This window comes from Emiliania huxleyi (genome assembly GCF_000372725.1).
Source record: "Emiliania huxleyi CCMP1516 unplaced genomic scaffold EMIHUscaffold_891, whole genome shotgun sequence".
Taxonomy (NCBI): Eukaryota; Haptophyta; order Isochrysidales; family Noelaerhabdaceae; genus Emiliania; species Emiliania huxleyi.
The window spans coordinates 3,629-15,001 of NW_005195361.1; the positions used below are offsets into that span (position 1 = coordinate 3,629).

The 11,373-nt window shown below is 66.8% G+C and overlaps 6 protein-coding genes across 6 annotated transcripts; 5 read left to right on the top strand and 1 right to left on the bottom strand.

Moving 5' to 3' along the window:
- Positions 1–418: 418 nt before the first annotated feature.
- Positions 419–1,181, top strand: EMIHUDRAFT_250225 (hypothetical protein; the record flags this gene model as incomplete). The annotated part of the gene is made up of 3 exons (XM_005757925.1): positions 419–468; positions 498–813; positions 900–1,181. The coding sequence occupies 3 exons, from the start codon at positions 419–421 to the stop codon at positions 1,179–1,181; spliced, it is 648 nt and encodes a 215-aa protein (XP_005757982.1).
- A 478-nt stretch (positions 1,182–1,659) lies between these two features.
- EMIHUDRAFT_446583 (hypothetical protein) lies at positions 1,660–2,651 on the top strand. The gene is made up of 2 exons (XM_005757926.1): positions 1,660–1,932; positions 2,009–2,651. The coding sequence occupies exons 1-2, from the start codon at positions 1,669–1,671 to the stop codon at positions 2,339–2,341; spliced, it is 597 nt and encodes a 198-aa protein (XP_005757983.1). The 5' UTR covers positions 1,660–1,668; the 3' UTR covers positions 2,342–2,651.
- A 1,729-nt stretch (positions 2,652–4,380) lies between these two features.
- On the top strand, positions 4,381–5,373 carry EMIHUDRAFT_121461 (hypothetical protein; the record flags this gene model as incomplete). The annotated part of the gene is made up of 1 exon (XM_005757927.1): positions 4,381–5,373. The coding sequence occupies one exon, from the start codon at positions 4,381–4,383 to the stop codon at positions 5,371–5,373; it is 993 nt and encodes a 330-aa protein (XP_005757984.1).
- Positions 5,374–5,647: 274 nt separating this feature from the next.
- EMIHUDRAFT_250229 (hypothetical protein) lies at positions 5,648–6,200 on the bottom strand (the record flags this gene model as incomplete). The annotated part of the gene is made up of 3 exons (XM_005757928.1): positions 5,648–5,813; positions 5,891–6,026; positions 6,140–6,200. 3 exons carry the CDS (start codon positions 6,198–6,200, stop codon positions 5,648–5,650), a joined length of 363 nt encoding a protein of 120 aa, XP_005757985.1.
- Positions 6,201–6,399: 199 nt separating this feature from the next.
- EMIHUDRAFT_121462 (hypothetical protein) lies at positions 6,400–8,718 on the top strand (the record flags this gene model as incomplete). Its single annotated transcript, XM_005757929.1, has 2 exons — positions 6,400–7,212; positions 7,282–8,718. The coding sequence occupies 2 exons, from the start codon at positions 6,400–6,402 to the stop codon at positions 8,716–8,718; spliced, it is 2,250 nt and encodes a 749-aa protein (XP_005757986.1).
- Positions 8,719–9,947: 1,229 nt separating this feature from the next.
- On the top strand, positions 9,948–11,144 carry EMIHUDRAFT_121463 (hypothetical protein; the record flags this gene model as incomplete). The annotated part of the gene is made up of 1 exon (XM_005757930.1): positions 9,948–11,144. The coding sequence occupies one exon, from the start codon at positions 9,948–9,950 to the stop codon at positions 11,142–11,144; it is 1,197 nt and encodes a 398-aa protein (XP_005757987.1).
- Positions 11,145–11,373: the final 229 nt, after the last annotated feature.

Genomic DNA, 11,373 nt, shown 5'->3' on the forward strand with positions numbered 1-11,373 from the left:
CAAGAAGCGTCGAGAGCAGTCTCGAGACGTGGCTGTTGCTAATCGACCTGGTCAAGGCGTTCGACCGTGTACCGCGCGAGCTGCTTTGGCGCGTGATGCTGAAGCAGGGGTGCCTCCCAAGATCGTCTCGCTGCTGAAGGCGCTGTCGAGGTGAGTGGCGTGAAGAAGGTGATCGACTCGATTATCGGCGTCAAGCAGGGCGACCTGCTCGGCCCCGAGCTGTTCATCTTCTTCCATGGCGGTGGTCATGGAGACGTGGCGCCTCCACCACGACTTCGAGCTGTGCGTCGTCCGCTCGAAGAGCGATTTTGTCCTCACCGGTCGGCGCCCGTCTACCGTCGGCGATGCCGAGTTCTCCCTCAGAGACTCCATGTACGCCGACGACGCGGGCTACCCCCCGACACCTAAAAGGACGAGTATGAGACTGCTCTCGCCTGCGTGCTCTCGCGCCGGCAGTCCGGCGACATTGTGATTATCTGTGCTGACACTAATGCAAGCATCGGACGCGGCTGCCTTGGCGCGGGCCAAAATGCCGACTACGGTGCGGTTGGCCCCCATGGTATCAACTTTCTCAACGACTCTGGGCGCCGCTTGCGCTCGTTCATGGAGCTGCACGACCTTGCTGCGCTGTCTTCGTTCTTCAAGAAGCCGTTTTACGGGACGTGGCTGCACCCGTGCAGTAAGCTGCAGAAGCAGCTGGACCACATCATGATCTCCCGATGCGACGTGAAAAGATTCACAGACGCCGGGGCATGCTGTGGACAGTTGATCGACAGTGACCACAGTGCTGTCTTCTGCAAGCTGCGCTTCACGGTGCGGCTCCGACGCAAAATCGAGCCGCGTGCTCAGCTCGCTCGACTCGACACCGCGCCGTTGCTAAACCAGGACCGGCGGTCCAGTTCGCTACTGATGTGGTGGCGAGCCTCGGCAGATCCGACGCCTCGGCCGTATCGTACTCTACACTGGCCAAGGCGGTGAAAAAGACCGCTGCCGAGACGCTCCCCAAGCTTGAGCGTCCAGCGCCGCTATGGTTTGCGGCGAAGGAGGGCGTTATGCGTGCACACATCGTCAACCGCAACGCCACTTTCAGCGCCCATCAGCGGCAACCGAGGGGCGACGGCGGACACTTACTGCCGCTCGATATCGAGAGGCGCGCTCACGCGTGCAGCTCGATGATATAGGAAGGCGAAGGACGTTCGCGGACTGGCACCAAGAGAGAGAGAGAGAGAGAGAGAGAGAGAGAGAGAGAGAGAGAGAGAGAGAGAGAGAGAGAGAGAGAGAGAGAGAGAGAGAGAGAGAGAGAGAGAGAGTTTTAGAAGCCAACGCGGAGAAACGAGACTGAACGTATGGTGCCAATGCGCGCCTTTCCAGCAGCTTGCCCTTTACGGGCACGACGAGCGACTGGGCACACAGAAGAAAATTGGAGATTGAGAAGAAAAGACGTTGAACGCAAGAAAAAAAGGCGTGTTTGCTGTTCAACTCAACTAGCAGAGTGCCGGCGCGAGAGTTCTCAAGAGACGAGCCTCTCTCAAAAAGCAACGGGTACGACGAGCGCGGTGACTGGGCACACAGAAAGAGAGCCTTAGACTCCCAAAGAGCGAAACCAAAGAGCAAGAAAAAGAAACGCAAGCGTTTCAAAGCGCTCAACGACACGGCCTGCGGACAAATATGTCGGGCCTCGTTGACGAGAACACGAACGTTTCGCCCAACTGCCCGTCGCCGCCGGCCGCCCCGGCGGCGCCGGCCTACTACTCGATCAACCCGGCCCTCTTCGACTCCAAGGAGTACTGGTCGTACCGCGACCTGCAGCGGCTGTGCAAGCGCCTCAACCTCAACGCCTCTGGCCGGCGCGAGAGGCTCGTGGAGGCGCTGCAGGAGTGGCACCGCGAGTCACGCCGGCTCGACCAGAGCGGAAAGTTCCTCGGCGTCGAGGCGGTCGCGCAAGCTAGCATGTCCCGCCCGCCCGCTCCTCCCCTCACGCCCCGCTCCCCGCCCCGCTCTCCACCAGGTGCGCGCCTCGCCTGGCGGCCGCGCGATCAACCCGCAGCTGGTCTCGCCGCTGAAGCCGGCGCGGCAGCGGTCCACCGAGGAGATACCCTCGCCCTCCATCCTTTCGGAGGGCCGCCGCGCCCAAGGCCTCTGCCCAAAGCCGTCGCCGAAGCTCGTCTTTTCGCCCTTCAACCAGGTCAAGCTCATTCCGCCAAAGGAGCAGACCGAGATGTTCGGTCGGTACAGAGAGCCCGACTACGATGACCTCGAGTCGGAGGATGACGACAACGAGCTCGACTCGGACGAGGACAATGAAGTCCTGAGGCAGTCCCTGCAACGGGCGAGGATGTGAGGGCCCCGGGTTGCACAGCCGCCCGACTATTGAGCTCGATTTGAAGGGCTCGCCGCGCTCTGCTCGGATTGAGTGGAGCGCCCTGAGGTCTCGGTGGGGGAGCGGATCTCCCACGAGATCGTTGTGAGATCTTCTTCAGATGTGCGGCGCTCTTTCTGAGACACACCTCGGTCGCGCGAGGTGACTCTCGCATCGTCCGCGTGATGGCGCCGCGTTATAATCGTGCGCGATGTCCGATGTCGTGGTGTACGATCGAACGAAATACTGACGTATATAGCTGTTTCGTTTTTTAATTTCCCACGGGGGCCACGCCCGACGCCGCACGCCCACGCGCGGACGCGCCGCCGCCGGCGGCGCGCGGCGCGCGCAGTCCGCAGCAGACGGGGTCCGGCGTCCGCAGCGTCCAGCGTGCTCGTGGGTCGACCTGATCGCCCCCTCACAAATATCTGGCTGGTGGTTCTGTTGGCACTCATTCCGCGGTTTGCGTCCCCCGAAACAACGGACTACAGGAACTGCGCCCGTAGGGCAGCGTCTGCCCACCGCGTCCGGCCCACTTGAGCCGCGGTGAGCAGACTCCCGGGAGCGAAGCTGCCCACCGCCCGGCCGACAGCCTTGATCCTGCCGTCGGGAGCTTGCGGCCGCGTCGGTGAAGCGTGCGCGCTCCATGCCTTTTCTGCCGCGTCCCGCGTGAATGTGGCTGAGCGGCTGAGCGGCGGTGGGGCCTGCACGGCTGCTCGCGAATTTTCCACCCACATCTGAACGGACTGCTCACCACCTCTCGGTGGCGTAAGGGCGGCCGAGGAGGTGGAGACTACCCGCGGGTGCGGGACAGCAGTGGTCGCCCCCACCGACGCTGCGTTCGAGCGGAGGCCCCTGGCGCCTCGACCGGCACCGTCGCTGTGCCAGTCTTGCGATGGCCTCGGGGCCTTTGCTGGTGAGGGCGCGGGTGACGCACTCGCTTTGAGAGGCTCACCATCGCTATGCTGCGTCGGCGTCTGGGGCAGCGCCTGCGACGCCGCGAGCGCGATTTCAAGCTCCCGCGCGACCGCCTCCTCCTCCTTTAGCTGTGCCCTGAGCTCCACCAGTTGTGCACTGTGTTCGGGTGTGCCTACGCCCGTTTGATCGACCTCGTCGGCATCGCATCCAGCCTGTGAGCCTCGATGGCCGACTACGGCGAGATTGTACTCGCCGGTGGCGTCCTCGACCGCCCCGTAATCGCATACTGGCCGACTAAGGCTCCGGCTCCGCCCTCGCCCACCCTTGCTGCCACGGGTCACGACTCCACTTGCTCCGCAGTCGAAGGAGAAGGTCACGAGGCGTTCCACTGCGACGAAGGTTCCAGCCAGTCCAAACGAGACGCAGACCTCTCGCCCCTCGCTGGCGGCGTGAGCGAGGGAGGAGAGCAGGCCTCGCACTGCAACAAAGCACTGGTCCTTGCTGAGGCCGTCTGAGTGCGCAATCGCGAGTTGGTAATAGTTCATCTCGTCGCCAGGCAACGGCCGCTCCATCAAGGCTGCGGGGTGCGCGACCGACATCGGCCTCACCCGGAAGTGCTCACAAAAGCTCTCCGCGAAGACTGCCTGAGGCTCCCGCTTGGGGAGGCCGCTGGACGCGTCGACCACCTGCCAGCTCACACGCAGCAGGTTGGGCAGGTGGAAGCCTCGCCGCTGCGCAAAGCGCCTGGTCATCCAAGCCTTCAACGCCGCCCAGGCCCGAATGCGTGTCGCATCCGACGCGCACAGGTCGGCCTCGGTGAACATCGATTCGATTGCTAGCGAGGCGGTTACAGGGCGTACAGCGTACAGGCGATGAAAAGTTGTATTTTTTTGTTAGTGCCAGTGTGCGCCCAGTCCCGTGCCTAGGTGAGAGTTTTGTTCTTGAAGAGGCATTTTTAAATGACGACAAATCTCAGGAAACGGTGCACAGAGGGTGACCGAGCGCGGTTTCTTTCGCCGTGTGCCAGTCCGCGCCAGTCCGCGCCCTTGTCGTGCCAGTGTGCTGTGAGGGAGGCTGCGCCCGAAGAATTCTTTCGCCGAAGGATGCTGGTCGTCTTGGGTGCGTTCGATTTCGCCAGCCTCATCATATCCGTGGCGCCTAGCAGTCGATGCGCGCCGCCGCCCTTACTCCACGCCGCCGCCCCATCGGCCGCCGAGCTGATGCTGGTCGCGTGCAAGGTTGCGAGGCTCGCAGAGGTGCAGGAGATGCCACTTGCGCTGCGCATGCCGTCCACCTTCGCGCTGGTCGACGCCGCCTTTGAGGCGCTGCCCCAGGTCGGCGCGGTTGCTCGCGAAGGCGGTCCGGACGACGAGTGCCAGCTGTACGATGCGCTGGTGGAAGGCCTCGACTCGCGGCTCACGGAGGTGTGCGACTCGCTCGGCGGGTTGGACGGACTCACTCCGCAGCAGCGCGAGGGGCTGGTCGCCGGCGTGGTCGAGGTGCTCTTCGGCGACTCGATCCTGACCGAGCAGACCTGGGCCGCCGTCGACTCGGGCGAGCAGCCGCCGCCGCGGGAGGCGCCGTTCGCTCCGCCGCTGATCGATCCGGAGCGGCTGTCTGCGCTAGCGGGCAGCTGGGCGGAGACGCTCGAGCTCGGCGAGGGCGAGGCGCGCGAGCTGCTCGACGGCGTGGCGCGCGCTATCTCCACCTCGATGCCGTGGCCGGTCGCACGGCCGCTCGCCCGCAAGCTGTACGACGAGTCGGAGCGGCTGCACGCCCACATGCGGCTGCTGGTTGCGCAGGCGCTGCCGTTGCCGGGAGGAGTGCTGCGGCTGCCCGAGCGGTCGCGCGACTCGCTTGTCCTCGCCGTGCTCGAGGCCGCCCTCGAGTCTTGCAATCTGTACGCCCTCGAGAGTGCACTGCTCACGACCATGGCTCAGGCCCTGCTGCGCTCGGAGCACTCCGCGGGCGCGGAGGCCGACGAGCCCGCCCTCGAGTCGCGGGCACGGCTCGCCTGGCAGATCATTCAGCACGACCGGGAGGGCCAGAGGCTGCGCGACCGCTTGACCGCTATGGAGGGCGCGGGCGGCGGCTAGCGGCTCAGCCGGGCCGCTGGGATCCGCCGCGCACACCGGGTCTCGCCTCCGGGTCGGTGGAATAGGAAAAAAGCCCATGTGACGCCATGAGGGGGCCATGGCTGGCATGAGCTTTGAAGGTCTAAGATATACCGCGGATGCATCGGCATTCTCCTCGCACACAACGCCACCCCTGGCGCGCCCCACGCGTGCCCGCGACCCCACACGGGCCGCGGGCTCCCGCGTCGCTCGGGCTCGCGGCCTCGCTCTCTGTCTCTCGCCCTGCACACCCGGCTCACAGTGTGCCCTCACTCTCCGTACGCGCCCCACTCTCGGACAGCAGGATGGCGCGGTCGGATGTTCTCCTTGTCGCTCCACTCGCAGCATCCTGCGGAACGTCGCCCGGCACGCCGCTAGCCACAGGTCTCTCCCAGCTCGCCGGCCGGCCTGGTTCAGCAAAGCTGCGCGCAGGGAGTGCGGGAGGTCTCAGAGACCGCTGGTTGCGCTGGCGCGTGCGTGTGGCTCGAAAGGCACCTACCTCGAAAGGCCAAAGTCGTCGTCCTCCGGGTCGTCGACGAACTCCATCTCGATCTCGTCCAGCACCTTTCTGCCGCGCGACTTGTACTCGTGGCGCGGCCAGCAGCAGCAGCGCATCAGCCACAGAAGAATGGTGCCTGCATGGCAGGAGGGTCACATCCTGCAGACCAAGCTCACCCGCCGTCTACCAGTGAAAGCGGTGTCGAGTGCAGAGTGCAGAGCAGTCCAGAGGCGCAGAGCGCAAGCGCACAGCGCTTGACACCAGGCCTCAGGCTGTCAGACTCGCCAGCCGCCACCGCGCTCGCAGACATCTCCCTTCTCTGCTGCGGCAATCGCGGCGCGCCTGAAGTGGTACGAAAGTCTCTCCTGCCCAGTTGTCCTGCCACCAAGAACGTAGGCGCAGCGCCGCCGGCTGGGGGTCGTGAATGAGAAAATCGCTTCGTGACTCACCGAGTGCGCGCCACCCGTGCCTAGATCTAGATGGCGTCGAATTCTTCTAACTGACGATCGATGGGCGGCACGCAGGACCAGCGCGACCGCTCGCCGCAGGCGGCGAGGCGGCTGCGCGGCACGCATCGCTGCCACTCGTGCGGCTCCACGAGCTTCGAGCCCGGCCACGACGGCGGGCTCACCTGCGTGGATTGCGGCGTGCAGCTGCGCGGCTTCGTGGAGGAGCAGGCGGACGCGGGCGTGGCCGACGGCGCGCAGCTGCGCTATCGCGTGCACTCGGCAGGTGGGCCGTCGACGCTGGCCGCCGCGACAGTGCAGCCAGAGGCCGCGCTGCCGACAGTGCGGCTCGCCTTTGAGGCGTTCCAGGCGCTGCTGCTCGCGCTGCTGCGGCCGCTCGAGGAGCGGATCGGCGCGGCGGCGAGCTCGCGCGGCGGCGCCGATGGCGCGCTGCGCGCCTCGGCGCACTCGCTGTGGAGGCACACCGCGCGCCTCTTCTCCGCACGGCCGCTGGACGAGGAGGTGACGAGCCGGCGGGGCCTGCCCAAGGCTGCGGTGGGCGGCGGGCAGATCGTGCTGTCCGCGCAGCTCGCGCTCGCGGTGCTGCTGCTCGCGTGCGAGGAGGGCGCCTCCGCCGCGGGCGTCAGCGCGGCTCACCTCGTCGAGTGGTGCCGCGCCGGCCAGCTGCCGCTGCTCTCCTTCGCCCTCACCGCGCCGAGTGCGTACCTGCCGCTGGTCCGCTGGCTGCCGGGCCTGCTCCGCCCGTACGGCAGCGGCTCCTCGGGCAGCAGCTTCCCGACCGCCGACTCGCTCGCCCTCCTCGCAACGCGCCTCCGGAAGGCTCTGCACCTGCGCGCCCCGCCCGTCCGGCTGCAGGTGCTGCTCGAGTCTCTGCCCTCCACACTCACACGTCTACCCTCCACACGCCCTTCCCCCACCCCTCAGGTGCTGCTCGGCCGGCTCGCCGCGGACGCCGGCCTGCCCGCCGAGGTTGGTCGTCTGGCGGTGCGGCTCGTCGGGCGGGTGAGCGGCGCCGAGCGGAGTGGCGGCGGAGGCGGGGGCGGAGGCGGAGGCGGAGGCGGGGGCGGAGGCGGAGGCGGAGGCGGAGGCTGGCGTGGGCTGGTTGGCTTTGGGAAGGGGGTCGAGGCGGCGGTGCGGAAGCTCGCGCCGCAGGCGGACGCCGAGAAGGAGTCGGACCTCGCTCTGAGCGGGAGGGCGCAGGTGGCGGGGGCGGCGGCGCTGCTGGTGGCGGTCAAGCTGAGGTGCGACGTGGCCGCGCCGCTGCTCGACTACTGCTCCGCCGGGTCAGGGCAGGCTGCTCCGCCACTGCACCGGGAGGAGGAGGAGGCGGCGGCGGAGGAGGCGGCGGCGCAGCAAGAGACCGCAGCGGAGGAGGAGGAGGAGGAGGAGGAGGCGACGCAACGGCAGAGCGCGGAGGCGACGGAGGAGGAGGAGGAGGAGGCGACGCAACGGCAGAGCGCGGAGGCGACGGAGGAGGAGGAGGAGGAGGCGACGCAACGGCAGAGCGCGGAGGCGACGGAGGAGGAGGAGGCGACGCAGCTTGGTGGTCATGGCGACGCGGGTGCAGCGGGGGCGGATGCAGTGGGTGCAGCGGCGGACGCCCCATCCGCAAGTGGTGCCGCCGGGGAAGACTTTTGGCGTGGGCTGCAGCCGGGCCTGCTGCGAGCGCTGCTCGGCTGCCCGCGGCTGGGTGACCCGCTCCTGCAGGCGGAGGCGGAGGAGGTGCGGGCCCCGCTCCTCTCGGAGAGAGGCGCGGCTGTCGAGGCGCAGGCGGTCGCAGCGGTGCACAGGCTCGCCGCGTGGAGTCCGACCGAGCTGCTGCTTCTGCCGCCCGAGGCGCGGTGCGCGCACGCGGCGTGGGCCGCGCACGAGCTGCTCGACCCGGCCAACCGCGCCCGCCTCTTTGACGAGCAGCTTCACGAGATCAGCGACTTCGAGTCGCGCGCACGGGGCGCGCTGCAGGCGGTCGCTGCTGCGCCGCCGCCGCCGCCCCTGCCGCCGCCGCTCCCCGTGGGCGAGGAGGAGGGAGTGGCTGAGGCGGCAGGGCTACAGGAGCCCGGGCTCGGCGATGGGGGCGATGGCGACGTGTCTTCGCTCCTCGGCGGCGCGAGCGCAGCATGCGCCGCGCGCCGCTTTGTGCGCTGCGGCTCTCGCGCCGCCGCAGACGGGCCGCGTCACGCGCTAGTCGTGCGGGCGCTGGCTGCGGTGGCGGGCTGCTCCACCGCGCGAATCGAACGCGCCGCGGAGCTGCTGGAGCGGCGAGCGTTCCCGCCGGTGCGACAGAGGCGGGAGAAGAGGCAGCGTTCGGAGCCGTGGGACCCGCATCAGCTAGTTGCTTGCATGGAGGGGTGGGAGGGCTGAGAGCTTTCGTTTCTTTTTTCGCACGACACTGTGCGAGGGAGTTCGTAGTAAAATTCTGACCGCGCAAGATATAAAGGGTGGCTAAGGGCTCTGCCCGCAAGGCGCCCGCGTCGCAGACGCGGTACCATCTTGACAAATCTGCAATATATATATTATACTTTATAGGGTTGCCTAACGTTAAAAGCCGTAGGGAACTGAACAGTGTGCTAGTGTTAACAGTACGACAACAGAACAACAGTGGGGCTCCCCAACAACACTCAACAGTAGCTAACGTTGGGCCGACTGAACAACAGTAAGGAAGGCCCTGGCAGTGACCCACGACGATCTCTAGTGTCCAGTGCGGGTAATACCCGAAAATACCCGGAAATCCCAGGTATTTTCGGGTTTTACCCGATTTTTTGCCATTTTAGCCCCCCGCTACCCAGTCGCAGTCGTGCGACGTAGCGGGGGGCCACGACTACGTTTACGAAAACATAAGTAGTCCCGCGAGGTGTGAATTGGCCGCCCCAGTAGCCCCCATTTCCACTGGGGACGCTTTTTCGTGGCAAACCCAAAGTTGCGCTCGCGCGAAGCCGCTTTTGAAAGCGCGAAACGAATCTCGTCCTACCTCCCACCGGCCCCATCCACGCGGCGACTGGTACACCTTCTACTGGGATGGCAGCACGGCCGAGAAGGTCGCACGGCGCGCTGTCTTCCCGACGCTCGAGCACGACGACCACGACCCCGGCCCCCTCGCAGAGCGCATCAGGCGCGACAAGCGCGAGCGGTCCGACCGCTCCTCCGACGACTCCTCCTCCGACCAAGACTCATGCGGCACCGGCTCTACTAGCGAGGCGAATGACATATTCGACACCCTCGGCGACCATCTCGGCTACGGTTCCGACTCCGGCTCCGGCTGGTAGTCGACAAGCTGCCGAGCCCAAATCACTGTGAGTGACACATTTCTTGTTGACTTCTAAAAATCTCTCTCTAAACTAAACCAGTGCGCTCATGCTTGGCGAGGACCAATGCCGCGATGGACATCTCGCTGCAGGCGCTCGCGGCGTCGCGGGGCCGTGAGCGAGTGACCGGAGTGAGTGGGGGTTCCCCACTGCTGCCCCCGTCCTATATTGCACTTTTGTCTGTGTGTGTGGTGATGCCTTTCCCTGAGAACGCACACAACGCCGCGAGTGTAATACCCCGTGTGTTCCGCGAGTGCGTGTGCCCCGTGGTCCAAGAGACTGATTCACATGAACGGCGACTCGCGGCGCTGGTCTTTTTTCGCGATGCGCTCCGTTGACGTTTGGCGCTGCGGCGATCAGCCTGTCGCGGGCAGTGGGTCTTCACCGCCCCCTCTTGCCCTGCTGGTCTACCTCCTCGGGCCCACCGGCGCGGCGATGGGACGCGACGTCTTTCGGTTTATGGACGGGAGCGACCCGGCGCTCGGTCCACTCGTTGTCGTGACCGACTCCAGCCTCACCCGCCCGCCTCTGCTTCGCGGCCCGCCCGCCCGCTACACTTGCCGACTCCTGCAGACGCTGCCGGCAATGGTAGCCGCTCTCGCTGGCGGCGGAGGCGTCGACTTCCCAATCGACGCTCACTACTCGTCCGGCTTCGGGCTGGAGAAGCTCGAGCTGCTCCGCCACCTGCCCGTTGACGTGGAGGCGGCGGCGCTTCTCGACGCCGACAGCTTCTGTTTGGGCCGCTGCGCCTCCCTGCTGCGGCAGGCGCTGCTCGAGGCCAAGGGGGCGCAGCTTGTCGCGGTCGCGCGGACAAGCTCGCGGGTCAACCAGCTGCAGCGCGCCACTCGGCGAGGCGCCGCGCAGCTCTCCATCCCGCATCGCTCCGAGGGCGTCAACGCGGGCGTGCTCGTCCTCAACGCGAGCCGCTTCCGCGCATTCGAGCGGGCCTACTGCCAGCGAGAGCCGTGGTGGCGCTGCGCGATGCGCGAGGCCCCGCGCGGCGGCTACCGCGGCGTCGGTGGCGACCAGGCCGTGTGGAACGCGCTGCTGGCGCCGCGTCGCCACCTCTGGTCCCCGCTGCCCTGCGGGATGCACTCGGCAGTCGACGTGCTTCGGGGCGCCGCGCTCCGCCTGGCCCGCGACCTCCGCTCGCCGCTCTGCAACCGCTCCACCGGGAGAGGAGTCCCGCGATGGTCCGCCGCAGACGACTGCACGGTGGGCGTCCTGCCCTCCGACGCCGCGTTCGGCCCCGTCCCGCGCGGCCGCGCCGGCGAGCGGCCGATCGTCGCGGTGGCGCACGGCGCAGCGCGCCTCCAGGCACTGGCCCAGCTAGTCGCTGCCCTCGAGTCGACGCGAGTGGAGGGCGGCATTCCAGCCGTGAGGGCGAAGTTCGCAGGCGCGCTCGAGTCGCTCCCGTGCCGCTGCCTCGGCCACATCACGGCGGAGCAGCTCGGCGTCGACACGGAATGCAGACCCTTCTGGTGATGTGCGGGGTGTGCACACACTTGTGTGTTGTGCCAGTGTGCAGCCCCTTGGAGTGTGAAGGCGTCGGTAGCCCTCCGGTCTACTATGAAGACCCGCAGGGCTGGAGCGAAAAAAAAGCAAGCGAGTGGCCACTGTGGAAAATTTCTGTTTTTCGTCGGTTAAAAAATTCTTTTTCGAGGTCCACCCGTCATGCGGCAGGTCGCTTGCTCTGGCTCGCTGCCACCGCGGT